Raw genomic sequence first — 26,311 nt, 5'->3', positions numbered from 1 at the left:
TTCGAATCCGACCGGATCGAAGGAATTTTTTCTGAGTGTTCGATCTTTGTATTAATAATTACAGTAATTGTTGTTCAGGAACTTCTTCAGAATCATAAACAAAAGAAAATAAGAATTACACCAGGTGTTGAACCCAGGGTTCTCAGTTTGTACTCAGAATGACAAATAAATTGTTTTTAAATTATAATTACTATTATTTATTTAAAGAACCCTTTCTTTCCAAAGCTGTCTCGCTCTGTGTGAGTCAGTCATTTCAGAGAAAGGAGATAAATGTAACATTACCAAACAGCATGTGTTATCTATACCTTGCTCGTTTGAAGTGTGCACAACATTCAATAGTATAGAAAATACTATTTTTCTACAGCAATATTGGACCAGAAAATAATGCATTATTTTAATAATAATGTGACTGATGTTTAAAATTGATTAGAACAGTGAGTCTGAGTGTTTAAATTATGAATTAAGTTGATTGTTTAAATAAAATGTCTCAACATTCAACATTCTTATTTTGCAGATGTAGACGAAGCGTCAAAGAAGGAGATCAAGGACATCCTCGTCCAATACGACAGGAGTTTGCTGGTGGCTGACCCTCGTCGCTGCGAGCCCAAGAAGTTCGGTGGTCCAGGCGCCCGCGCTCGCTACCAGAAGTCCTACCGTTAAGATTGTATACAACTACGCTCTTTGCTATTGCATTGGTATTGTACTAGCAGTGCAATAACAATGAGTGATAATAAAAAAAACCCACAAAATATTTTTTTTTTTAATTGCTCTATTGCCTGATAGTCTCACCAGTTCCAGTGTTTGGCCGTGCTTTTTTCGAGACCATGAGGAGTTATTATATATATTATTTTGAGTCGTCATTCTGTTCGGTTCTGTCGTAGCTAATTTTTACAATAATTTGGTTGAGTGAAGAAAAACTCATAAATTTCTTGCAGATACTCAGCAGAAAATAGTTTAATACGAGTACAAACATCAAACCACAGATGATACACTATACGATCGAACATAGAAAAAATTATTCGATCTGACATGACCCAAACCTGCAGTACCATACCGCATGATACCTCTCTGCTAACTGAGCTACACCGAGTCGGCAGATCTTAAGAATTTTTGTATGCGTTTGTTACAGATCTTTGTTTTGGCCGTTTACTGGTATATACTAGTTGTTTTTGCTTTTAATAATGATTTATATAACAAACTACTATAGTGAAGTAATTTCACGAAAAACAAATGAATCGTGGTAATGGAACATCATAATATTCATTAAGCCTGTAATACATGTTGGCCGAGCCTTTTTTTTTTATGTGCGAAATCTTGCTGCGGGGGCAACAGATTATGTCGGACTCCTACCGATAGCAACCTTACGGTATTCCGCTCCTGCACCTTTTGCCCAGGACTACGGGAACGCTTTCGCACTCTTCCGCGGTTCCGAAGTCGCTAGCCCTCAACCGCGGGCCCAATGGGCAACCCCATTAATCACTGAGAGGGGCACACCGGAACACCGGGCGCGCCACTTCGGGGTCTGTATATTACTGGTGGCGGACGCCCCCGCGTCCGCCGCCAGAACCCCTGTTATGAGGGTTGAAGGGGAGCATGATAGAGGCTCAGGCTCTCCTGCGGCGGATTGGAATGTTGGCCGAGCCTAGGCCAACGCAAGGGTAGGCAAACTAATACACGGTTAGTGCTACTGCCTACACGTTCGACAATTCAACGATATGGACGACGTAGAAGTTATTACAGTTGCTGCTATTTATGTAATAAGCATCTATAATTAATATGTTAGTGTATGCCGCAGTAAAGTTGTAAAAAAAGATAAAAAAGAGGGTGGTGGATGCTAAGTATTCACAGAAATAGAATAAGGCAAGATGACATTTATTTTTAATGTAGTAAAGTACTTACGTTATCTTGTTGCAAATGTTATTTATTGATGCAATTTTGTTGATTTGCAACAATTTATATGGACAAACGTGTGACCCTATTGGCTGAACGCAGACGAGCGCCTTCGATCGTGCAGAAAAACCGACACCGCTCCGAAGTTCTCTCTTCCGCGTGAGAGGCGAGTGGTCGCGAGCTACTGCGATTTATGACAAGCTGTGGCAATGAGCCCTATACACTTTAGAGGACGACAAAATAAATAATAATAAAAAATAGTCTAAAGCTTATAGACGTTGGCGCTCGCCTTCCCTCGGCCAACTAGGCGAGCGATGGCAGGGCAAAGCAAATAAATAGGCTGTTTTTATGCCTTGGTGTTGGCCTTCACTCGGCGACTCTGGGCCAATGTGTATTGGTGGATTTACAATCAATATTATTATTATATTTAATTTTACGAGTATGTCGGTGTGCACGCATGCGTGTCTTGTGTTGGATACAAGCAACCAGCAATCTCTAATCAAGGTGTTGTGGTTATCGATATTCTATTTGATATTTTTTGGACAGTGTCCGACTGCCACAACCGGCAACTGTGTCGATTTCATATAATTTGTATGAATACACACATACACACCACAAGACACATGTTTGCGCGGCGCCTTACCTACTGTCCACATTGGAATAACTTTACGATTATATAGTAGCTCAGTAGCGTCATCATTTAACCACAGTTGCTAGCTTAAATCTGATTGCACCAAGAAAAATTTTAGACTTACCTACACGCTTTTTAGTCCAAAAGATATCTGAGATTTAAAAAACCTTTTGTGATAGGTACAGTTACGTATAGAAATCATATATGTATAATGAAAAATGCATAGCTAAGGAAGGCCACCGTTTCCAAATTGTTCGTTGTAATAATCCTGCATTACGTGGCAGACGGCAAGGCGGACTGCAATGCTATATATATATATATAGTGAATGCCCTCTTTAACATGAGATGCGTTTACCAATAGAAATGTCAGTCGATTAATCCTAACATCATTATGCAAAAACAATATGTTTTTGCTTGTATTGAATTACAAATGATCAAACCTTCAAGTATCATTTATTTAAAAAAAGTTTAACAAATATGTATCTACATACATTGTAGACTAACACAGGTGTAACTGAGATAATAAATCTGTTGGTAACTTCTAAACAATGGAGCAATTAATGCAATTAGAACTAAATTAGGAGCAGTGGTTCTCGAATAGTTTATAATAAAGTACTCTTTGTTCTCAAAATTGAAAAATGGTGCCACCAGAATTGGCTTATTCTAGCGTGGACAGCAAAATATACTTATAACTTGGAAACGGCGTAACGTCTAAATCTAGCTTTTAGTCTGGAACCGACTAAATCACGACTTTTTATTGCAATCAGATCGAGACTGGGTGTTGTGGTTATCGAGATTGAAGAATGCCGTTTGTATAAGCATATTCCAACAACCACCCTTATAACTTTGAAACGGCGAACCGACAAAATCGTTATTTTATATAAATAAATGGTTATTTGTGACAGATTCGACTAAATGAAGAATTTTTCCCTGACTAGTCAAATTTCAAAAGCTTGATTATGGTCACATTGAAAAAAGTCACGTCCTTTGGTCCAATGATGGTGGTGTCCACGTAATTTAAAATTTATATTTCTGGCCGCCAGTTCTTGTATTTTAGCCGTAATACGCTATTGGTATACCGCTTATCCGTGAACGCAGCTATCTAAATATCGTAGAGCACTCTGACTACAATATGATAGGTATGAATATAATTAAAAATCTGTTTAATTCATCCTGTTCACGTATCAATGACATGATATTCTTCACGAAGTTTTAAAATTGTTACACGGTCACATTGTACGTTAAGCTTGACACTTTGAATTTTGGATCGTTGTTAAATTAAATCTCAAGTGTTAAGGTCGACGTGCTCTTGACCCTGCACCGTTTCTTTTTACATGTAAAAATAAAACCAAGAAATTTCAGTAGGCAATTATTTTATTTATTCAACTAATTCTCATCTTTCTAGAAAATGTCTTTAAAACTGATTTAAATGCAATATAATATGCGTACGACAAAACCGTTAAAGATTGTTAATTTAGTACCGTTTACGCTGATATAATTTCTTTCTCGTTTATTACAATTTGTTATAATTCTTTTAAAAATGCCTCATTGCTTGACAATTGTGTCATTTTGCACAATTAAAAGGTAAACTAATTTGACGGAACTGATGTGCTTGTTTTGATCTGATAAATAAAGAAAAAAAGAAAGAAAACCGTTCCTGAATATTCTAGCATGGGCGTTACTGTAATTGACAACATTTTTCCGGCCACAGTTGATTACAAAAAGCCGTACATAATATGGCCAACTGATTTCCAATTCGATATAAATGTAAGTTCTAACAGACTGTTTATAAGTTCAGTCAAATTAGATGGTAAGACACTGAACCGATGTTGAATAATTTGTCACAAAATTAGACCTTAAAATACTAGCTGCAGTTAGCACAAACCTTTATTAAGTTGTTAATGTCTTTCAAAAATCTTAAAAATAAAAAAAAATCGTACAACGCGAAGACCCATTATATTGATTGCTAGCGGCGCGTATGTGACGTTTTATTATTATGTCTATGGTCTGCATTGGTTGGGTCTCGGAATAATGATTACTCTTTTTTAGGTTGGGTAGTAGAATTCCACGCAGAGCATTCGCGGTATACATTTTTCTCCATCCCCTAAGCGGTATACCCACGGTATACCTCTCACCCGCCACAGGCCGTAGACATAAAAAAAATGTTCCTCTTTCTAATTTTGAACGTTATTCGAAAACATTAGAAAGAGGAGAAAGCAGTTTCAAATTAATTTCTTCACGTTATACTACCTAGTTAATCATACAATTATTTATTATTTTTACACAGATCTTTTTGAGATTATTAAAAAGTTATTTTCTATAATGATTTGGCACCATTTTACTTTAGTTTAACACTAAACAGTGGGGTTAGGTCACATAGGTAAAACGATTTTGTGTGCACGGCAGTGCAGACCAAAGTTTCAAATAAATTTTATTAATACGTCTAGCATCGACTATTTTAAAAATCAATATTTTAAAATTGCACCTTGGTTTTTTACTTGATATGTCAGCTGTAGGTATACTTTAGTTTCAAAGGACAGTTAATATTATTTTTCTATGCCTCCATTGATAGTTGAAATACGAATACCACATCGTGATTTTCTCTAATTTGCTTGGATTTTAATTGGATGGTTATACAATAAAATTTTGTTTTCATTGAACGGACTATCTATGAAATTTTGTAATAAGTGAACCCTAATAAATCTATCATTATAGTACCGCTTTCTTAGGGAATTCCACACAATGAGCGTTTTTTCCATATAAAAGACGAGCAATTTCTTTAAAAAAATAATTGTGTTTTACCTAAGGACCACTCGTAATAGCTATGTCATAATGCCTGGTTGGCCGTTATCCTCCATTCCATGGGGTTTTGTCATTGGTGGTCCTGGTATAAAGCCGCAGTCAATGTGTGAAGCTCCAAAATTGTACACTTAGCCCTACTTCTCTTCGATTTTCTCCTCATGGACGTCTTCGAATTTGGCTCCCATTCGTTTTAATGCGATGACGGCGGCAACGGCTTTCGCCCAGCGTTTCTTGATCACGTACCGCTTTAGTTTGGTCTTGGTGACGTGAAGCTCCGTGCACAACGCGGATTGGATCAGCCACGGGTGCGTTAGCGTTTGCGATGACGACAGACGGTCTCTGGTTAAACAGCAGAGGGTTAATGATTTGCGATATGAACACTTGTAGAATATTTTATACATACCAGACATGCAAAACCGTCACCATCTGTTAGTACAACAACATGAAGAAATGAACACGTATTCCATATTAAGCGTTCTACCACAAAATTGTCGCTTGATACCGAGAACGTCTCTTGTAAAAAATGTTAAAGTAAAACAACAATTATATTTTAATTGGAACAGAAAATTGAAACAAATTTTTAGAAATCTCCATATTTATTAACAACATACGTATTGTAAAACAATAAATTATACTTAAATATAAAATATTACGTAGAATACACTATTAGAACAAATCCAAGTTTTGTTCCATAAGTACGTCTATAGAAATGTATAAAGGTATACTATGTATCCTTGTTTCGTGACTATGAATGTATCGTTTGTTGATGAATTTCCCGAAAACTTCAGTCTTGTAATTTATTTTGTGACCTGAAGACTAGATTCATACCTATTCAATTGTCATTTTTCACTAAAGCCCTTAAAAATAATCTCTTACTTTGGTAACTAATGTCATGTCATGGCACACCATGAAATCATTTAGAGCTTTCCATATTCGTTGTGACTTTTTTCCTCTTCGTCTTTTCGTCTGATGTCTGTCTTTGGAAGAAGGCGTGAAGGCTTGACATAGAATTATGCGCTAGTTGATTCGAGGGTGACCATTCTAACGATATCGACTGATGTCTTCCACCGTTCGACGTTCCTCCCGCCGTTCTTTCCCCTTCAGTTTCTGTCTCACCCCACTTTTCAAGCAAATGGAGCAATAAATCTTTAGTTCTGTGAGCATTGTTTTCATCTCCCCGTCTGTAAGGCAATTGTCGACCATTTTCCGTGCCGTTCACTAGTTTGTCTATCTTGTCACGACGCTTGTCAAATTCCTGGAAGAAAGAGTTTCGTCTCTCTGTTGGTTGATCCGGTACATCTCGGCTGCTGGTTGTGAGTTTCTTCGACCTTGTGGTAGCAGACTTCGCCCAGGGCATTTTGCTTGTCATTGGTCTGTCGTGATCTCTCTCTGTTAAGAATGACGTTGATATTTTATGACTAGATCGCGACGTAAAGATTTTTTTCTCTGTACTACAAGCATCGCCATTTGTTATCGTTCTTGATACCGTTGATTTTGTCTGCTTTTTGAAACCGTTCGGTGTTGCCGTCTCTTCCTTCGTAAATGATTTAGCTTGAGTGACGTTTTTATCTAGTTCTTTGGCACTGTTGTTGTTGTTTGCCAAATCCGTATTCATCGTGGACAGCATATACAAATGATCAGAGAGTTTCTTAATTTCCTCGGCCAAATTTTTCCGAACGAAGACGTCATGTCGTTTGTGTAAGAAGCAATTGCTGTCCGAGGCCCGTCGTTCCACTGGGTTATATCTAGATGAGAGGAAGTTGTTATCTTTGATCGGTGGGGGTGCCAGGTCGTCCTCGTCAAAGACGACATCTGGGGAACTGCCAAGAGAGCTTCTGGGTGAAGGGGAACACCCGCCTATAGAGGATCGCTCGCAGTTCATGAGGCATGTGATTTCGTGGGCTTGGTTGTCAAATACATAAGGCGAGTTGGGATGTTCACTCCAGCGTTCAACAAAAAGGCGGAGGTTGTCTTTGGCAACGTCAAGTTCTTGTTTGGGCGAAGGTTGTGGTCGTGGCTGGGGCTTGGTTGGTGGAGAGCGCCGTTGTAGCCACACATGGCGCAAGCAGTCAGCGGCGCTGGGACGCGACCTGCGACAAAGACCCTTGTTACTATCACCCGACACCGGCTCAGTGCTGTTATGATGGCAAATGGATATGACCAGTTTGATGTGCTATGACTACGAGCGAGCAATATTGCTTGAATAACATTAACTAGTGCTTGCGGTTGAGTTATTTTATATGTGTCTTGTTGGTACCTAAACAATAATAATAAACTTTAATGTAGGTACCTAAACAATATAATAAACTTTAAATGGGTGGGTATCCATTCATTACTACATTAGTTATAACTGATGGCTTTATAAATAATAATTTTCATCATGTTATATAATGTTTCACTCTATTTCGTTTTGTTGGATTTATTATAATGTGGCTGTATAAGTTCTAATCCCATCGACTCACTAAGAAGAAATGGAACCTACAGACTATGGTCTAAAGAAAGAAAAGAATAATATTAATTTTACTTTAAGACCGTGTGTACGATGGGACGTCATTCTGTTTGTCGGTAAACCCTGATGACCTAATAGAGTATGTTTGTTACACCGACCAGAAAATATTCTCTATTGTTTAACATTAAGGTGTTATTAATCTCACGAGTTACTAATATTTTAAAACAGCGCGATTTTCATTGAAAACGATTGAAAATATTTATTCCAAGTCACGTTTATATCCACGAGTAAAAAGACGTAATTAATAGCATTTTAATTTCACTCCTTTCTAAAATCTAGTAACTTGGCTACGTATGTCATATTTTGTAGATTTATAGTCTTTGTGTATGTTTACATAGTATTGTAAATGACTAGCTCATGTTGTTTGGTATATGCCTATGATTTCTACATACTACAAACTCCATTAATAGATATAAATAACACGCTAGACATTTTACAGGCTGGTTAGCACAAATCTGCTGTTACTTAAATTATATATAATTGCAACATGCATATTTTAATGATTGTTAGTTACAGAAAGTGCGAATAGAGTTAAGTAACAAAGGGTCTTTATCGATGCTGGCTTATAGGCAGCTTTAACATGACAATCAATGTTTTGAAGTAAACAATAAAGGCTGGTCTCAAAGTTGCGTCTATGGCGCACGTGACAGCGGAAGATCAGCGCAGAATACACGAGCATAAGCATAAGAAACGCTACCGTGTTGCAGTTTAACAACGCGCTAGTTGTGAGCCTTATCCTGAAATCAGCCATTCCAATCGAGGCCAAAGAGTGTAAAAGACACATTTGCCCCAAAGGCATTTCTTCATAATTACGATAAGAATTATGATGAAAGAAAATCGACAATATTAAAACAGCGCAAAAATTTAAAAACAAATGGACAATGAAAATTAATTACAAGAACAAAATTTTTTTGTCAAAAATGTTGTCTATGATTAAAATAGATAAAAAATATTTTCACAAACGACAGACACTTATTTAATAGTAATTAATAAAAAAAATATAATTGTTTCTTAAACTGTTTATGAGAATTTTTTAGATTAGCTTTCTCTGTCTAATTTCGGTGGCTATTATAATATTATTTAAGTATTCTAGTATATTATCATGAAATATTAAATAATATTTCACGATAATATTCTGGAATATTTAAATAATAAAAATTGCTACTGAATTAGGTACAGTAAACTAAATGTTTACATACGTGTTGTACACCTAAATATTTTGCCAGTCGCAAGCAAAAAATTTAACGAAGTTAAATAAGAGAAAAGTTGATGTCGTGTAATATCGGGAACTCAAAGTTAAGGCCCTCATTAGAGATAATTGGCGATTACTTCGCCGACAAGAAACTAGCTCTTACAAGAAAAAGAAAAGATGTAGGTAACAAATTAACCATTTTTTGCTTTACATGGTCTATGTATGGCAAACAACTGTTTATTCTAAATACACATTGAGGACCGATTTTATTGCACATATTATTCCACAATAAAATTAAGGAGAACGAGCATTATCACGCACCGCGCCATCTTTAATAGTAACGAGAACTTCTCTGATACTCTCTCACAAATTACTTGTGGCATATAATGTTGTCATGAGAATAAAATAAGTTGTATGTGTTCTACAATATGGCGTTTACGGCGCATACATTTTTAGAAAGTAGTTTTATCCTTTATTGGGAAATAAACATTTTTATACAATATTATATATTATATGTCTAATATATAATATATAAAGCGAATACATTTTTTAAAAGTAGTTTTATCTCTTACAGGGAAATAGAAACAATAAACGATAGCAATAATTTCAAAGATTTCGAAAGTGCAATAAAATCGATTTTAAATTTGACTTTAAAAGTACTCACTCTTTGTCTTTAACGAGCAATTTTTTGATGAAGTCTTTGGCGTCCTCGGAGATCTCGTTGAAAGCCTCATCATCGAAGTCATACTTGGCTACCGTCACGTTGGCCATTGTTTCTATGTCCGTCTCGCCCATGAACGGGGATAAGCCCGACAAGCTGAAAAGGGACGGCATGATTAGTTTTGACGTTATTTATAATTCTGAGAGAGTGGATTGAATATACTAACATAAATATAGTATAATATGACATAGTGACTGACTTATATGTGTGCACGTCTGCCGCACGTGTGCGGACGAACTTGTAAAGCAATAGAGCTCCTTATGAAAGAGTTCATTCAGGGAAGTACTGCCAGCTTTCCTATATTTGCCGCCGAGCAGTAATGTGACTATTGGTAAGGGTGCTATTGAATTTACAGGCACATGGAACTTGTTAACTTAGTCTCAGGGTGACGATCGTAGATCTTAGGGACACTGCCACTGTGTCCGTCACTCTGTGACATTGACAAGTCCCACGTACCTGTAATTTCACCAGCACGGCAACGCAGTAATGCTGACATTACTGTTTGACAGCAGAAATAGGTAAGGTGGCAGTACTTCCCTGGACGAACTCTTTCACGAGGAGCTATATTGTTACCAAAATATACATAACTTGTTTCATATAGTTCTATCATTTTTCTATAGTGTTGACTTTCATATCATAATAACACTTTTGACTTATTTCACATGCGGATTTGTTACACCAAGAATACGAGTTCTTTGTTTTAAACTCATCAATGGCACCAGCATAATGTGACTTTCTTTCTTGTGCGCTTAGGCGATTATCCTGCTGTACAAATACACACAAAATAACCCCTGCATGTCGGCCTACGTGGAATATGTAGTTGAAAATGTAGTGGAACTGATATTATAATAGGAATGACTATAGCTAAGTGTTACTTGTCATATTATCATGTCGTATACTTACAGCACATAACAAATGACACCGACGGACCACATATCAGTGCCGTATCCGATCTGGTCAAAGTTAACCACTTCGGGAGCGACGAACTCCGGTGTGCCGAAGAGAACTTGAAGCTTCTTCTCCGGGTCATAGAACCGAGCGAGACCGAAATCGATAATCTTTATCCGATTGCCTGCCTTTGTCAGGCACAGGATGTTTTCTGGCTGTAAGAGAAAAGTGCAAATAATGAAATCGATTAACCTAGTTTTTAAATTTGGGTTCAGCCAAAAACAGGTAGATTGTTAAAAAGTTGGATCAATCGGAAGTGCTACTTATTACAACTCGATAATGTGTTCATTATTAGAGCGATTACCCGGCGACTTTTAGCAGCGATGCAAACGCGATACAGTTGTTAATCGCTGACCTTTACACACGCGCGCGCGATTTTAAGATGCGATGCAAGCGCGCGACTGCATCGATACAAACGCGCGTTTGCATCGCTACACCTAGGATTTATAGGCGATTGCATCGATGCAGTTGCTCGTTTGTATCTCTGCAATCGCCTATAAATCGCAAGTGTAGCGATGAAATAGCGCGTTTCACGAACGTGCATTTGCATCGCTAACAGTCGTCGCCTTTGGATGTGCATACAACAAAGGACGTATGTTGTATTCTATTCACATCTCGATTCGATATCTCCAATGAACACTACGCCTAGTTTATTTTTTGATCTTTTTCTGTTACTTTTGTAAACAGCCATATTTATTTTAGTAATATTATGCTCCTTGAATTTTGTGAAAAAAAGAAACAAAAAAACAATATTCGAAAAATAAACAAAAAAAAAATTGAATTTTGCGAAAAAGAAACAAAAACAAAATGAAAATGTTCAAAAATTAAGATGGCGTACTGTTCAATGGAGGTAACGATCTATAAATATTGGATGATTTCATTGTCCCTATTATAATACAATTGTTTGGCTGAACGCCGTAAAATCAAAGTGGTAAGAATTAAATTTAACGAGCTTTGAAATTGCGCAGGAGTTAGCAAGAACACAAGAGATAAATTTAAATCTCAAAAAATCAGTGTGGTTTTCAAATTACTTTCTGACTTATAAATGTAGGCAGTCACCCTCATACCCGTTTTGTGACATTATGGATCTAAAATAAAATCTAGTATTTTCGTAAATTCACTTCACAAAAATAAAAACTGATCTAAATAAACAATCATTGCGTCGGCAGACAATTATAACACAAGCATGCCGCTCAACCATTTTGATTAACTGCTTGGCGTTTTCCCAAAATGGCAGTCCGAACATTGTTTCGTTTCACTAATCCAAAGTGACTCGTCTCTTGGTCTGTTGGGAGCGGATGGTAGAAGAAGTAGCAGGTACTAAAACCTATTCAGCGCTACCAGCCAATTTAACGGTACTGAATTCGAAAAAAATACTAAGTTCAAGTAGGCCACTGAGTCACGGAAAATTTAACGGAAGACGTTCACGTGGAGAGGGAATGCAGGGCACTGACGGTTAAGTGTAATATGCTAGCCTGCAGGTTTGCACGATATTCATATGAGGTTACAATCATCCTCTCCAAATATATTGCCAGACCTTATAACACGTGGAGCAATTACGCTAAAAAAGTCTACAGTGCTTTGCGTGTATAATTCAACAATGCCCTCAGTGGACTGCTGGAGTTGCCTCGAAACTGTAGCGTCTCAGAGATGTTCGTGGAGGCTAGGATTGATGGTTTTCAGGCAGTCGTTCGCAAGAGAGTGCCATCCCTGTTGGCCAGAATGAGAGGCAGCACCAACAGTCTTCTTAAGGTGGTAGCAGAGAGGCTGGACAGCCCAATCCTTAAGTACTGGATGTCCATCCTTGTTCATGAAAATGAACACTTTGCATTCTACTAACATACTTGTAAGCACCCAGTAACACTATATTATGGACAAGTAATTACTCCCTAAACTAAATTCTTCCATTTCATACCTTCACAGTCATATTTAATAATCTTTACATTTAGCCCTGTCAATTTATGTTGGTTATGTTCATTTATTGGTAATTATTTTACAAAATGTGAAACGTCAACTGTAAGTAATAAAGACGTTTATCATATGACAAATATAACATAAATACATATAAATAAATGTCAATAAATATTAGACAACATCACATACGTTGCTCAGATCCCAAAGTAAGTAGAGTACTAGTGTTATGAAAACCGGAAACAACGACGGTACCACAAACACCCAGACACGAGACAATCTACAAAAGTTAGTTTTTACATTGACTCGGCCGGGGATCGAAGCAGGAACTGCAGAGATGGCGACACCATGGAAACCGGTGTGCAAGCCACTCAACCACGGAGGCCATAACTCTCAATGATAACATAGTTTCGTGTAAATGCACGTCTCATTTGCTAACAGATTTGTAGAATCTTTTTACACAAGCGTATGTACCGAATAACAATATAGGATTGTAGGGTTTGTGTAAGTGGAGTTCCGTTTTTCCCAACTGACAATAACTAACCTAACCCTATTACTATTTCTGTCTTAAATCATAATATGTTTTTATTTGAAGAAGCTCCAGTGAGTGACGACGCAACGTACATGATTTATCAACGTGAAGGAATAGTTTACCAGCATGAATGAAGTGGGCGTGAGTTAAATTCTTTGGCTCGTATAAACCCTGTGACGTAGCGATGACTTCCTGGTAACGGGAAATATATATATAAGTATAGCTTTAGTTTTAATTCCCATATGACACATTTGTTGCCAAGCGTCATAATTCTGCCGGATAATAAACGAGCCCATTGTCTAATAAATGAGATTGTTTATACGTAAAAAGTATTTACCTAATTACCACTGCTCTGTGGGTATTTTCCCTGAAGTTATGCACTAATTAAGAAGCCTATTTGTTTCCTATTATGCGGTAAACGATTTCATGCCACATACGTTTACACAACCGCTATTTCTTATCACATTTCGACACGCCTAAAGCAAAAGGAAGTAAATAAAATGTTTAAAAACCTTCAACACCCACAAATTCAAAAGAGACTTGAAACTTTCGGATACGATACTGATTTACTTCTAACACGGTTCTTCAATCAATTCTTTCAAAAGTATTACTATCTACAAGCATCAGCTATTTTAGTTGTCTGCTACTTATGTACCTCGTGTCCTCTTTAAGGAAATGTTAAGACAGAGAAACGGATGATGTTTTTCTCACTCTTACAATCCTAGATTATGAATTATATAGTACCTTCATGTCAAGATGCAGTATGTTCTGTCGGTGCACGAACTCGATGCCCTCGCAGATCTGTCGCATGAACACGGTGCAGGCTCGCTCGGTTAGAACAAAGTCTTCATCGATCACTCGCTCGAACAGCTCTCCGCCTGTAATGCTGCGAATAAGAGCATTATGTTTGGTTATTAATGTACCTGCATTAGAAAACAAACATAACAGGTATATATACAACGATACATATGTATGTATCGTTCTATTAGTATACTTCAGCCTCAAATTTTTCGTTCGTTTTTGAGAAAAATCGTGCGTTTTCCATGAATCGATTGTTGGGATGAATGCGATGCCAAAAAAGATCGTTGCTGATTGACTTCAAAGGCGGGAGTTGGTGCCAAAATTAGTTCTTAATGCAAAATAGACAACGACAAGGTCGCCGGTTTGTAGCCTCACCAAGGCGGCTTTCACTTGGCAAGTGTCGATCGCGGAGAAATTTTGCTAATGTCGAATAATGCTCATTTGTTTTGATTTTGCTTTGTATGTCTTTTGAACGATATTAATTTACTTTGAGCGTGTCATGCTCTGCAATAATGTCTTATATGGTCTTATCATATCGATGGCTCTATGCAATAACGCAATATTGCAGAGTTGATTTTAAACTAAGCATACAGCGACGAGCAGAGCAGATTTTTTTTGAGTAGAAGTTGGAATTCACGATAAACGGAAACAATAAAAGTGGACGCTAAAGATAACATATCTTATTCCTTTCTCTTTTTGGTTTGATATAAAGAATTAGACAAAACTAGAATAGTGTGAAAGTAGTCCTTGACGAACTTTTACTTAATTTTACTTACTTTACTGTATAACTTTACCCATGAATTTTTGTTTTTCTAGTATTTGCATTGAAAAGCAAAAATATGCATCATGCAAGCATGATCCTTGTTAATCAATTTACGAATTCACATTTAGGCCAGTGTCAATTTTGTGAAAATAATACCTAAACAAATTATGATATCTGTCGCTGATGTCAAAGTTGACGAAAACAATATTTTCTCTTCTTTTGCTTAATGGCGGTGCACTTTTTCCGACTCCAAAAAAAGGAGGAGGGTCTCAATTCGATTGTATTTTTTTTGTATGTGTGTTACGCGATAACTCCAGCATTTAACATTTGAAAACAGACTTTGATCATTCTTTTTTTGTTGGCAAGAGGGTACCTCGGTAGTGGTCCCGTTTAAATTTGAAGAAAATATTCCACCTCTAAGAGTGGCAAACTAGGGGATGAATTCGGTTCCGTGCACTTTCTGGTAAGCGATTACAATAAAACTTGGCAAATAGGTGTAGTTCCACGAACTTTTGAGGTCGGTTTTTTTAGATTTTTTACATTTCGATCAATCAAGTTTCAGCTTAGTAATTAAGTAAAAAAAAGATTTTGCTGATTCAGCGAGTGTTGTGGAGCACGATATGAGCGAATATAAACCGTCTTCAACGATATTTAATAGTCCTATTGATTTTATTGAATATCATGATATTTTACTAACGTGATTTTTTTTCTGCTAGTTTCTTAGAATAATTAATACAATGATCGAACACTTGAAAAATTCCTTCGATTTCGTTATTAATAATTTAAACATTAAAATTTGAATTTTGATGTAGAAGATCTGAATGGAACATCTACAATATATTAAAATAATCTTTTTGCGACCAGTGTTTTTTTTTGGCGCGTGCTGTGTTGTCTATGTTTTTGTTCCACGAATAATTTTTAAACTCCGCTAATTGATTGTCATTAATCGTGTATGTCATTGACAAGTAGCTACGATTTGTAGCTGTCGTTTTCTATGCTTCCTATTAACAAAAGAATTGTATGCAAATGTATTTTGTCAGTACGTAGTTGAAAGTTTTACGAGAGCAGTTAAGCTGCTCGGACGAACTGTCTTCGCACCATTGGTGCGGAACATTGGTGAAGAGGCAATCGTCATTCATTAAATTATTAAATTAGCATTTAATAATTTAACCTATAGAACTAAAATGTCAATTTTATTTGACAATAAGTAATTAAACCTTTTTTGTTTTGAAGTGGAAGAGAGATTCGCTTTCTCATAAATATGAAACTATATCTAAAATGGGACAAAGATTCGCTGTTTATTTCTCTTAAATAGGAGACTACGTCTAAAGTAAAAGCGCTAACAGCTGTTCCTTTCTCTTAAATATTTAGTATACTAAATATTTAGTTTCAAGAAACAGCGAATCTCTGTTTCACTTTATAAATGACACATTTACTAACTGTGTTCATTCTGTATAAAAATCTCTATCGTTTCAGACTTGATTTTCATGTGCTATTACCAAATAAAAACCTTGGAAAATATTTGACATCGTCTTAGCTTAGTAAGACAAAGTAGGTAATCTTCTCTAAGCCGAGAACGAGAGGCGGCTGACAAGTAATCTCTTAACTGCTTTCAATTTAAAACTAATACAGGTCACTATCGTGACGCATTCGTTGTATGTTCTTTTTTCTAAATTAGTGACAGTTTTTTGTTTATTATTTTTCGCTTTGCAAGGACAAAATGGGGGAAGAAAAGGCAAAAAGTTTAAAATGAACAACGTTTTTTGTCCTTTTTTAACAAATAAATGTATTTCCTAGTATTTCCCATTTACGGTTCCTATAAACCAGGGGTTCCCAAACTTATTTTGTCTACTGCCCACTTTGAGAATAAGTTATTTTTAGCGCCCCCATTTTTTCACCTATTTAAAAACCACTATAACTTAATTATTGTGAGCTATATTAGCGGAGATTAAGCATTCATTCTAAACGAGACTTTTACTATATAGTCTACGCAGTAGGTAGTACACAACGGCTCTCAGGTGTCAAATTAACTCTTACGGGCTACACCTGTCAAAGAGAAAGATTATTGAAACGCAACTTTATAGTATTCAGACAGAGTATCTTTTACTCAAAATAAAACAAACACAACCGATTCTAATATAAAAACTAATGTGAAGGATGAATCTGATGCTGTTTAATAAGTTTGTTGATATGAGGTTCCAATTTACTCAAGAACAGCCGCAAGTCACCACGTTCGGTAACATGCAAACGATTTCTCTTTTTAGTGAGCAGCGTTGTCACAGCACTAAAACCACGTTCACACAAATATGACGATGGGAATGCTATCATGAATCGTTGAACGATTGACTACAATCCAGGGTACAATTGCGGGATCGGTTTTTGTAGCCAAAATTTTTGGCAGCCATTTTTGAACTTGATTTTTATTTCCTCGTTCGTTGTCAATTCTATAAGTTTTTCTTCCAGCTGAGGTGATATTGGTGTATTGGCATTTGAAAACAGATCTAACACCCAGTCTGGTATTTCCAAGTTCAAAATGTCCTGGTATCGTTCGGTGAAGTCAATGTGGAGGTTTTCTAAATGTTGGCAGTAGGCAAACAAGTCGTCGTTACTGCAGGATAGGTACTGATAAATTCAGAAAATTGTGAAACTCACATCTGCCCGAATTCTTCTGTCTTCTGCATTCAGTTTGACTGCGAAAGCAGCAATGACATTTTTTGTTTTAATTAAATTTAGTTCATTGCCTTGCAGTTGGGGATTCATGTCATTGAACAATTAACAGGAATAAGACAAACATGCATAAACTCGTTTATCTCATTCGACGCTCAATGGTACTCAACAAGTAAGAACAAAATATTCTATGAACCAGCCGATTGTTATTTAACCTGTTAAAACATGATTGCCCGCAGTCTATTATCTACAAAAATTACCTATCTAGGAATACTAATAACTATTAAAATGCGAAACTGTGTCTGTTGCCTTTTTATTTGTTGGTTTGTGTCTACTTTCATTTCGAAACGGAGCGACCGATTGACATGATTTTTATTTTATTTATTCAATAAAACAGGACAGATATATGAGCTACACGGAGAGAAATATCGAACCGAGTTATTTTGAGCAATCTCTTAATTAATTAGATGTCCACAAGTTGTAGTCGAGAGTCGAGAGCTTAGTCGGTGTCTTAGGGTCGTATTCCAGAACTCTACTCAATACTCAAGTCAGGACTTGAGTATTGCAATGAGCACTGAAAATCATACTCAAGTCCTTGCTATTGGGGTCGTATTTCCAGTGCTTGAAATCATACTCAAGTCTGGTCAATTCCTGACTTGAGCGACCCTTATGCTCGTATTCCAGAACTCTACTCAATGCTCAAGTCAGGATTTGAGCAGACTTGAGTATGATTTCAAGCACTGGAAATACGACCCTAATGGCAAGGACTTGAGTATGATTTCGAGTGCTTTAAACCATACTCAAATCCTGACTTAGGCATTGAGTAGAGTTCTAGAGTACGACCATAAGAGTCTTTCTGGATGGAAATTACAAATCTCCCTCTAAGCCTCTACACAACGCCCCCATTTTTTTCTGGGTCTCTTACCCTTTAGGCCTGCAGCGCCCACAAGGGGGCGTTATCGCCCACTTTGGGAAAGGCTGCTATAAACATTTTAAATGGAAAAAAAGCAGCCACGTTTGTCATGTTACTTAGGTACGTAGTACTTTTCAACCGCCACTCGTAGTTATGCACTATTAAAAATACTCAAAGTAATGTTACAATAACACTTAATCCGAATCAACCTGAATCAACATCAAACAAATTAATCGACCAAGATTAATATTTGCACAGCTTTCCGCGTCCAATTGCGTAGTTGAATCACTGAGAATCGAAAAATGAAACTAATTCCATTCCATAGCCATTCGACACATAAATATGGAAGCCTAACATTTCATGCGAATGCTTGGAATAATCACAACATAAGGGTGGAACCCCATCCTACGTCTTTTCCCCGCTGATGGAAAAGGGAAGACAATATTAAATCGTGCAATTCCATCGCACAGTCTCCGTGATATATCCAGTAGAATATCGATAAGCAGGCACCTTCACGAGCCGTCTCGTGGGACTTGTATAGGGCCCGAAACGTTGGTTTCTTCGAAAATTAGTTTAATTTCCATTGTTACCTTTAAAGATATGCGCTTAATATTTTATAAAAAATGTTTTTATAGAAACCATTGAAATAATTACAACCAAACATTTCGTAGAACCATACCTTACCGATTAGTCTGCGTCTATTTTTTAAACCGACCGCGACTGTGTAATAATTAGCGAGAACGTGGAATTCTTGTAAGCAATAGATTTTTACTCGCTGACCTGCGAATATTAGATGCGCTGCCTTGACCCATATAACGTGAAGGCATGCAGGATAAACTACACGACTATAAAAGTGGACTGAAAATAAACAGGAAAACAAATATATTCACAAAGAACACGCATATTTAAAGAAACAAAAAAATTTAAATATAACCTTTATATTTGACGGCCTCCATGGTCGAGCGGCGCCATTTCTGAGGTCTCGGGTTCGATTCTCGGCCGAGTCAGTGTAAAAAACTAACTTTTCTATATTGTCTCGCGTGTGGGTGTTTAGTTCCGTCGTTGTTTCCGATTTCCATAGCACAAGTGCTTTAGCTACTTACTTTAGGATCACAGCAACGTATGTGATATTTGAATAAGTAACAATTAGTCTTACAGTAGCAATTAATTTTGTTTCCAATGTGTTGTGCCTACCTTAAATAAGTGTGATTAAGTGAGCTAACGAAAATGTTATTTTTCGCCTATTTTACCCAACTGTGCAAGTAAAACAGATTTATTCTTATCACCAGATAAACAACAACATTTACAAAGTCTATGTTGATTGAATAGGGCTGTAGTGTGATTGAATACCTCTTTATTGACGGTAAATTAAATGTTTAGTAGATACAAATCAGCCGTGACGTATATTTGCGATGGAATTTTATTTAACGTAAATGCGAAATCATCCGGATGTAGCATCATCCCATCATCTCTCTTGCGTGTACAAGATGATGCCTTCAAAATTATTTGTTTACCATTCACGTTTGAAAATACGAAATGTCTGAGGTTAAATATAGAATCTGTCTGAATGGAGTAAACGTCAACGGCGGACATTTCGTGCGTCTTTTTATGTTTTTATTTTTCGCGTAAAATGGCGTCATTGTTGATGGTTTCGCTGATGTTAAGTAGTTGTTTTTCATTGGCTGAAGAGCCAACTAGAGAGTCTACAATAATTAAAAAGCTTCATTTCTAATTATTGTAGACGTAATACGGAGGTTAGTCATTGTAGATAAGTCTCAAGCGGCCAATTGCCAGCATGTAAAGCTTTGTTTTTGCACTGTAGATAGCTAGCAATAAAAGCTGCCAAATAATGCATCAAACACGTTCACGTTTTTAATGACCGTTCAAAACGTTGGATTAAAGATGGCGGTGCAACATGGCGGCCAGCCAAGTATGCGTAACATGTGACGCTACTGACGCCACTGGACTGCCGGTTGCGGTCGCCTTCTAAGGAAGCATCAGGCACTTGATTTTGATATTTTAATATTGAGAAGCTCATGCGAATGTAAACTGTAAGTATTTGGCATATTTAGAGCAGTAGGTGAATTATTACACGTTTCTTCCGGCTTTTGATTTCCTGTTGCCAAATGGGATGATGTTTCTTATTTTCAACCTTTTTAAGTAGCCAATTTTGCAGATATATATGACATGTCTTCTCAAGTTCTGTATGTTTAACATTTTCTTTATTATATAATGGATACACATTTTTTTGTTTACTAATTGTAACGGAAAGTCCCGCAAAGATATTTTCGCAAGTCGCATTCTCTCGAGCTTCAGTCGAGGACGTGTATATATTGCAAGAACTTTGTAGAGATAAACATTTTGATTGAACTATTTACTAAGCGATGGTTTGTATTCAAATCAAATAAAGTAAGTAAGTAAAGTCTTATCAATATCTGTGTCTTCTATTTCCTTCGGTATATTGTACGAAAAACGTAAAAGTAATACTTCCAAGAATAACCAGATCAAAACATTGAAAGGTTAGATGCTTGGTGGTTGTCCGTACGATCGTCGTGGTTAACCGCAAAGTGATAAGAGCTCACTTGTTTGGTTAACAAAGTGCTAAAGTGCTGTACAAGGCGCTCAATAAGGTTAACTGTAGTGTATCTCAACCTTTATTTGCTCAGTTCTTGTAACCCGTTAGAAGGTTTAGTCATTTCATTTCATGTATTGGAAACTTGTGGCCTGCATTATGATGCATTTTATCTTCTTTTCGAAGAGGGATTTGTATATAAAAAAGGTTTTTTTGAAGCTGTATCCCGAACTAATCCAAACACAGCGCAATCTTTTCATCAAGAAATCATTCATGTCAATCCGACGTGAATGAAAAGTTCTATGCCAAAAACTCGTGTTTACATAACAAAACTAAAGTGAAATTTTCTAACGATCGTCTGGAAGGAGTGGCCTGACCTGCCGTCGCTCATCGCCGTCTGTCAACGACCTAGCGTTTGCACCTGGATTATTCACGTACTATATTTATAATAGGCGTGAGCGTGGTATTCAACCGACGAAATTGACTGACGATCTCGCTAGGGTGTATGGGACTTACATGCTTGCCAAAATTGTGAAAGACACATTGTAAATTATTATTACTGTATTTTTGAAGACGCTGTACGCACTGTAAGTTGAAATTATTTAGTAGCTGTAGAGTTCCTTGTGAAAGAGTTCGTCCACGGAAGTACTGCCACTTTACTTATTTTTACTGCCAAGCAGTAGTTTGTGACCAATGCGTTCCGGTTTTGAAGGGTAAGGGTGCTGGTGAAATTACAGGCACTTGGGACTTGTCAACTTATGTTTCGGGGCGACGGGCGCAGTGGCAGTACCCTCCAGGTATTTGCGACATACAGGTCTGATTGACACTGCAATTGTTATGGATAGGCGTGACACTTACCACCAGGTATGACTTGTTCGTCCGGACACTTAGTACAACAAAAAAAAAAAATACTGAGATGACCACATTCCATCAATTGCATTGGAGTTATGTTATTGTGATATTGACGCATTGATGATCGAACAGGAAAGACGGTAAGTTTCCTTTTCATTACTTGCCTACACTTGTTACATGAATGATTATGGGAAAATCAATTGTGAATTACAACGATTGTTTCACGTCCAAAATTGTTATAATTTTCTTTCTCTCTCCTGTCGTACGAGCCTTCTCTATGCAGACAGTTTAAATCATAGTTTTTTTCAAATAATACTAAGTGACTGGTCGAACAAGTCGTCGGCCTGGTGGTAAGCGACACGTCTATCCATAACAGTTCCAGTGCCATTCAGAGCTTAAAATCGCAAAGGTCTTAGGACACTGCCACTGCGCCCATCACCCTGAGACATAAGTTGTCAAGTCCCATGTGCCTGAAATTTCACCAGCATCATTACTCTTCTAAACTTCTACACAACAAGTATTTGAAGAGTTTTTATCGACCCAACACACGGTTTGCGATGTTTTATTTAATGGTTCGGACAAACGGATATAATCCTCAATTAACCAGACTCATGTCTATTAATCTTCGTATCGGGTTGTAGTTTTTAAAGCCGTTGTCAGTTGTGAATTTCTCCATCGACAATTTACAAACGGATGAGTCATTGCAAACGTATGAAGGAATACTTCTGATTAAAGACTATCGTTTACCTTACACCAACGTCCGAAATTCCATTGACGTTACTAATCTAATCTCTAACTCGGATTGAAATTCCAAATGCATTAGCATATGATTCATAGATCCAAATTAGAACGGACGTATATAGAATGCATTTGTTTATTGTAAAACTCTAATGCACCGCAACAGGTGAGGACGAATGTCGTACACCCACGGGTTTAACGTCTGACTGGTGTAACATTATATATCAATACAGATTGACTGTACAGTTTAACGCTTGTGCCGAATACGCTGCATATAATAAATGGGTGGCGTCAAAAGAATGGCTTTAAAAAAAAGTAAGCCATATGTATGAGTCTTGCCTGTTTTGGTCAAAGAGTAGTGTCCCATACCACATTACAACGACATTATTTCGTACTATATGTTATATATGTTTGCCAATTTACATCGTGGATGTATTCTTTGTGTTCTTCAAAGGTTTTTCAAAATCTATAGAGTAATTTCATAAAAAATAAATGAAATCATCATGGTAATAAAACATCATAATATTAATTACAATCAATATTACAATTTATAAAGTGACGTCTCTTGTCAAACTCTGGTAGCTTAAAGGTATACAAAAACTTTCATAGATTTCTCACAAATGGCGCTAAGGCAAAAATTCGTTAAAACCAAAAACAAAGAAGCGCATAGCAGAATTCGTAAGCTTAGCTGATTCCATTTGTAGCGCCGTGTTGTGTTCGTGTTCGATCAAAGGAATTTTTCTGTGTCCAATCTTTGTATTAATATCTATAGAAAGTGTTCTATTGTCTTTACAAAAGTCTTTTATACGAAAAATAATGAGTTTTTACATACGTGTAACGTGTGACTTAGGAATTATAGGTATATAATTTAAAGGCAAATTGACTAAACGTAACCTATATTAGCTCTAGATCTTATCTTCTGAATGTCGCCTTTGTTTGTATTCATCACACTCGCAGCACTATCCTCAAGTCTAGCGCCGCATTAGAAAGTTCAAGTTTCGAATTCAAATCGTCCAATCAGAGATCAACTCTCAAAATAACGAATTAGCAAATAGCAAATATCTGAATTTAAGCTACTATTTTCGGTAGGTGTGATGCTACGTTAACTACCCATATTTGTAGCCGACGAATAATGAAGTAACCCAAATTTTAAAATTCATACAACGCAACTAGTACTAGTACACGCACAAAGCATTGTTCACGACAATATACTTCACTCGACGTCTAGGTTGCATTAAATCTATAGGAAACAATTCGCAAAACGTGAGTGTGTCATCATTTGCATAACCTTTTCATAGAAACACAATAGAGATGCCACCATTTGTTGTTGACTAGCTTTGTGTAGAGATACATAATAAATTCTTTAAGATTACATTTAACACATAAAAACGCAGTGACGGGGTATCTCGTGTCGACAAACTGAACTCTTTTTTTATAGTATCAAGTGACACGACGGACAAGCCTTATGATAAGATACACGCCTGTCCATAACAGTTGAATTGCCACTCAGACCTTTAAATCGCAAAAATTTGAGGGCCACTGCCACTGCGCCTTTCACTTTGAGACATAATTTGTTGACAAGTCTCATGTGTCCGTAATTTCATCAGCACCCTTACCCTTCAAAACCGCAACACAGTAATGCTAACATTACTTCTTGGCGGCAGAAATAGGTAAGGTGGCAGTACTTCCCTGGACGAACTCTTTCACAAGGACCTCTACTGCTACTAAACTGAACTTGGTCAAACGACCTTTCGTATCTACTATCTTGGCTACATTTTAACCGGGACCCATATCAATAAGTCCTTTCTTGACTAAATTTTTTAACCGACTTCAATATAAAGGAGGAGGTTCTTGAGTCAACTGTATTTTTTTTGGTATGTATGTTCCGCGATAGCTTCGGCATTTGTGAACCAATTTTGATGATTGTTTCTTTGTTGGAAACAGGGTACTTCAGCAATGGTTCCATTTGAAGAAAATATTCCACCTCTAAAGGTGCTAAACTAGGGGATGAATCCGGTTTCGCACACTTTCCCTTATCCGATTATGGCACACACACACACACTCAACATAGCCCCGCACTAGGGAAGCCCTGTGTTGCGGGTGCCATGGACACACACATAGACAACCACAAATTGCACCCAAAGTCACGAGCGAAATAAATGTAGGCCATACAAATATTTCTCCCTAGGGATTCGAACCTGGGACCTCGGCGTGGCAGTGGTAACCATTCGGCCACAGAGGCAGTTGAGAGGATTTCAATAAAACTTGGCAAATGGATGTAATTCCACGAACATTTGAGGTCGGTTTTTAAGTATCCATGTCGCGGTTTTGATGTCTTAACATTCTGGGGCGTAACGGTATTTTGTTTCGGTATCGCTCTCATTCCCTCCTAGATATTTGTTATTGCTTACTCGGGGTAATATTCATTCCTTTACTAAATTTAAAAGCACCTACTTGCCGTTCAGACAAAGAGCTCTCGACTTTCAGGACCGACTAAATGATACGATAGACGAAATTTATCGACTTAATTCCCACTTACATTGTGGTTATATAATGTTATTGCAAAACTAATTCCATTTACTGTAACTGGACTGCACGAAAAATACAAGGTGAAAGCGCTCTATATTCCGCAGAGCGACTTAAATAATCTTATGTAAAAATGGCACTGAAAAAGACAATAAAAGCTAAATACTAGAAACTAAAACAAGGACTTTTAAATTATACGAATAAAATTGGGTCTCCGCGGCAAGGTGCCTAAGAAGTAGCGTTCCCCCTTTGTATTGCTATGCTAATGCGTTGAGCAAGAAAGCTGACGGCAGTTGAATTAAATATAATAATAATTTATTGAATTAAATAAAATATAATAAATTCAGTAATTGTTACTTACAGTTCAAGTACAACACACATGTGTTTACCCCAATCATAAGCGTCATACAGCTGTATGAGTCTGGGATGGCGCAAACGTCGCATAACGTCCACCTCGCGTTCCACGTTACGTCGTTCGTCGCGTCGGCTCACCGACACCAGCTTCGCTGCTAGCTCCAACCCGGTAGACTTCTCCCGACATAGATATACTGTGCCGAATTTGCCCCTGTAAACAAAACAAGAGTTTTTTATGGTATACCTTCCGGGATATGATAAAAGCGGTGCGATTAAGGCTCTGATGAACGGTCTAGCCTAATTTTAAATCATTGTTAAGTGATTCCTGGGTTGTACTGGAGTAGTACGGGACTTTTTTAATGATACGAAGTGACGGGACGAACGGGTCGTGCGACAGGCGTGTCGTTACCAACACGCCTGTCTATCAGTTGCAGTGTCGCTCAGAGCTTTAAATCACGAAGATCTGAGCGGCACTGCCACAGCGCCCGTGAGACATAAGTTGACAAGTTCCATGTGCGTGTGATTCACCATCATCCGTATGATCATTACTATGTTGGTTTTGGAGGGTAATGCTTACATTACAGCTTGGCGACAGAAATAAGTAAAGTGGTAGGATTTCCTTGGACAAACTATTTCGCAAGGAGCTTTATTTAGGCCTACGTTAAAGTAAATAAACATTTTTACATTTCCATTTTATTTCATTTATAGAATTTTGAGGTATTACGTTGATGGCTCTACTTCCCTACCCTTTAATTCAGAGCACAATATCAGTTGCCCAGGCAGATATTGAATGGAAAATTATTTTTATCCCACTGTTGTATGAATACTGGTTATGAGCTGGGTAACACATTGTTAGTCACGCCGACCCAGTGGCAACCGATGAATAAAGAGACAGTTTATACAAGACGTGTTAGAGCGTTGTAATCTTTAATTGTATTGGAGGGATTTAAGGCTATAATCATTGAGGATTCCAGTGGACCGTTGGTTTA

At 37.2% G+C, this 26,311-nt stretch overlaps 2 protein-coding genes across 2 annotated transcripts in view; one reads left to right on the top strand and one right to left on the bottom strand.

Annotated features, from left to right (window-relative positions):
- The window catches only part of LOC113238317 (40S ribosomal protein S16), a 3,041-nt gene extending 2,290 nt beyond the window's left edge, over nt 1-751 (top strand). The window contains exon 5 of the mRNA XM_026475158.1: nt 515-751. Coding sequence (XP_026330943.1) covers nt 515-660 — 146 coding nt within the window. The 3' untranslated portion in view covers nt 661-751. The remainder of the gene's footprint in view (nt 1-514) is intronic.
- A 5,331-nt stretch (nt 752-6,082) lies between these two features.
- LOC113238020 (probable serine/threonine-protein kinase fhkE) overlaps nt 6,083-26,311 on the bottom strand; it is a 49,435-nt gene continuing 29,206 nt past the window's right edge. Inside the window, exons 2-6 of the mRNA XM_026474748.1 lie at nt 25,330-25,533; nt 13,881-14,022; nt 10,649-10,848; nt 9,689-9,841; nt 6,083-7,413 (exon numbers count right to left, since the gene is read on the bottom strand). Coding sequence (XP_026330533.1) covers nt 6,237-7,413; nt 9,689-9,841; nt 10,649-10,848; nt 13,881-14,022; nt 25,330-25,533 — 1,876 coding nt within the window. The 3' untranslated portion in view covers nt 6,083-6,236. The remainder of the gene's footprint in view (nt 7,414-9,688; nt 9,842-10,648; nt 10,849-13,880; nt 14,023-25,329; nt 25,534-26,311) is intronic.

Source organism: Hyposmocoma kahamanoa, unplaced genomic scaffold, assembly GCF_003589595.1.
Source record: "Hyposmocoma kahamanoa isolate Upper Pololo Valley unplaced genomic scaffold, ASM358959v1 103, whole genome shotgun sequence".
NCBI lineage: Eukaryota > Metazoa > Arthropoda > Insecta > Lepidoptera > Cosmopterigidae > Hyposmocoma > Hyposmocoma kahamanoa.
Note: the sequence above shows the minus strand (reverse complement) of the source record. Positions and strands in the feature narration are given on the sequence as shown.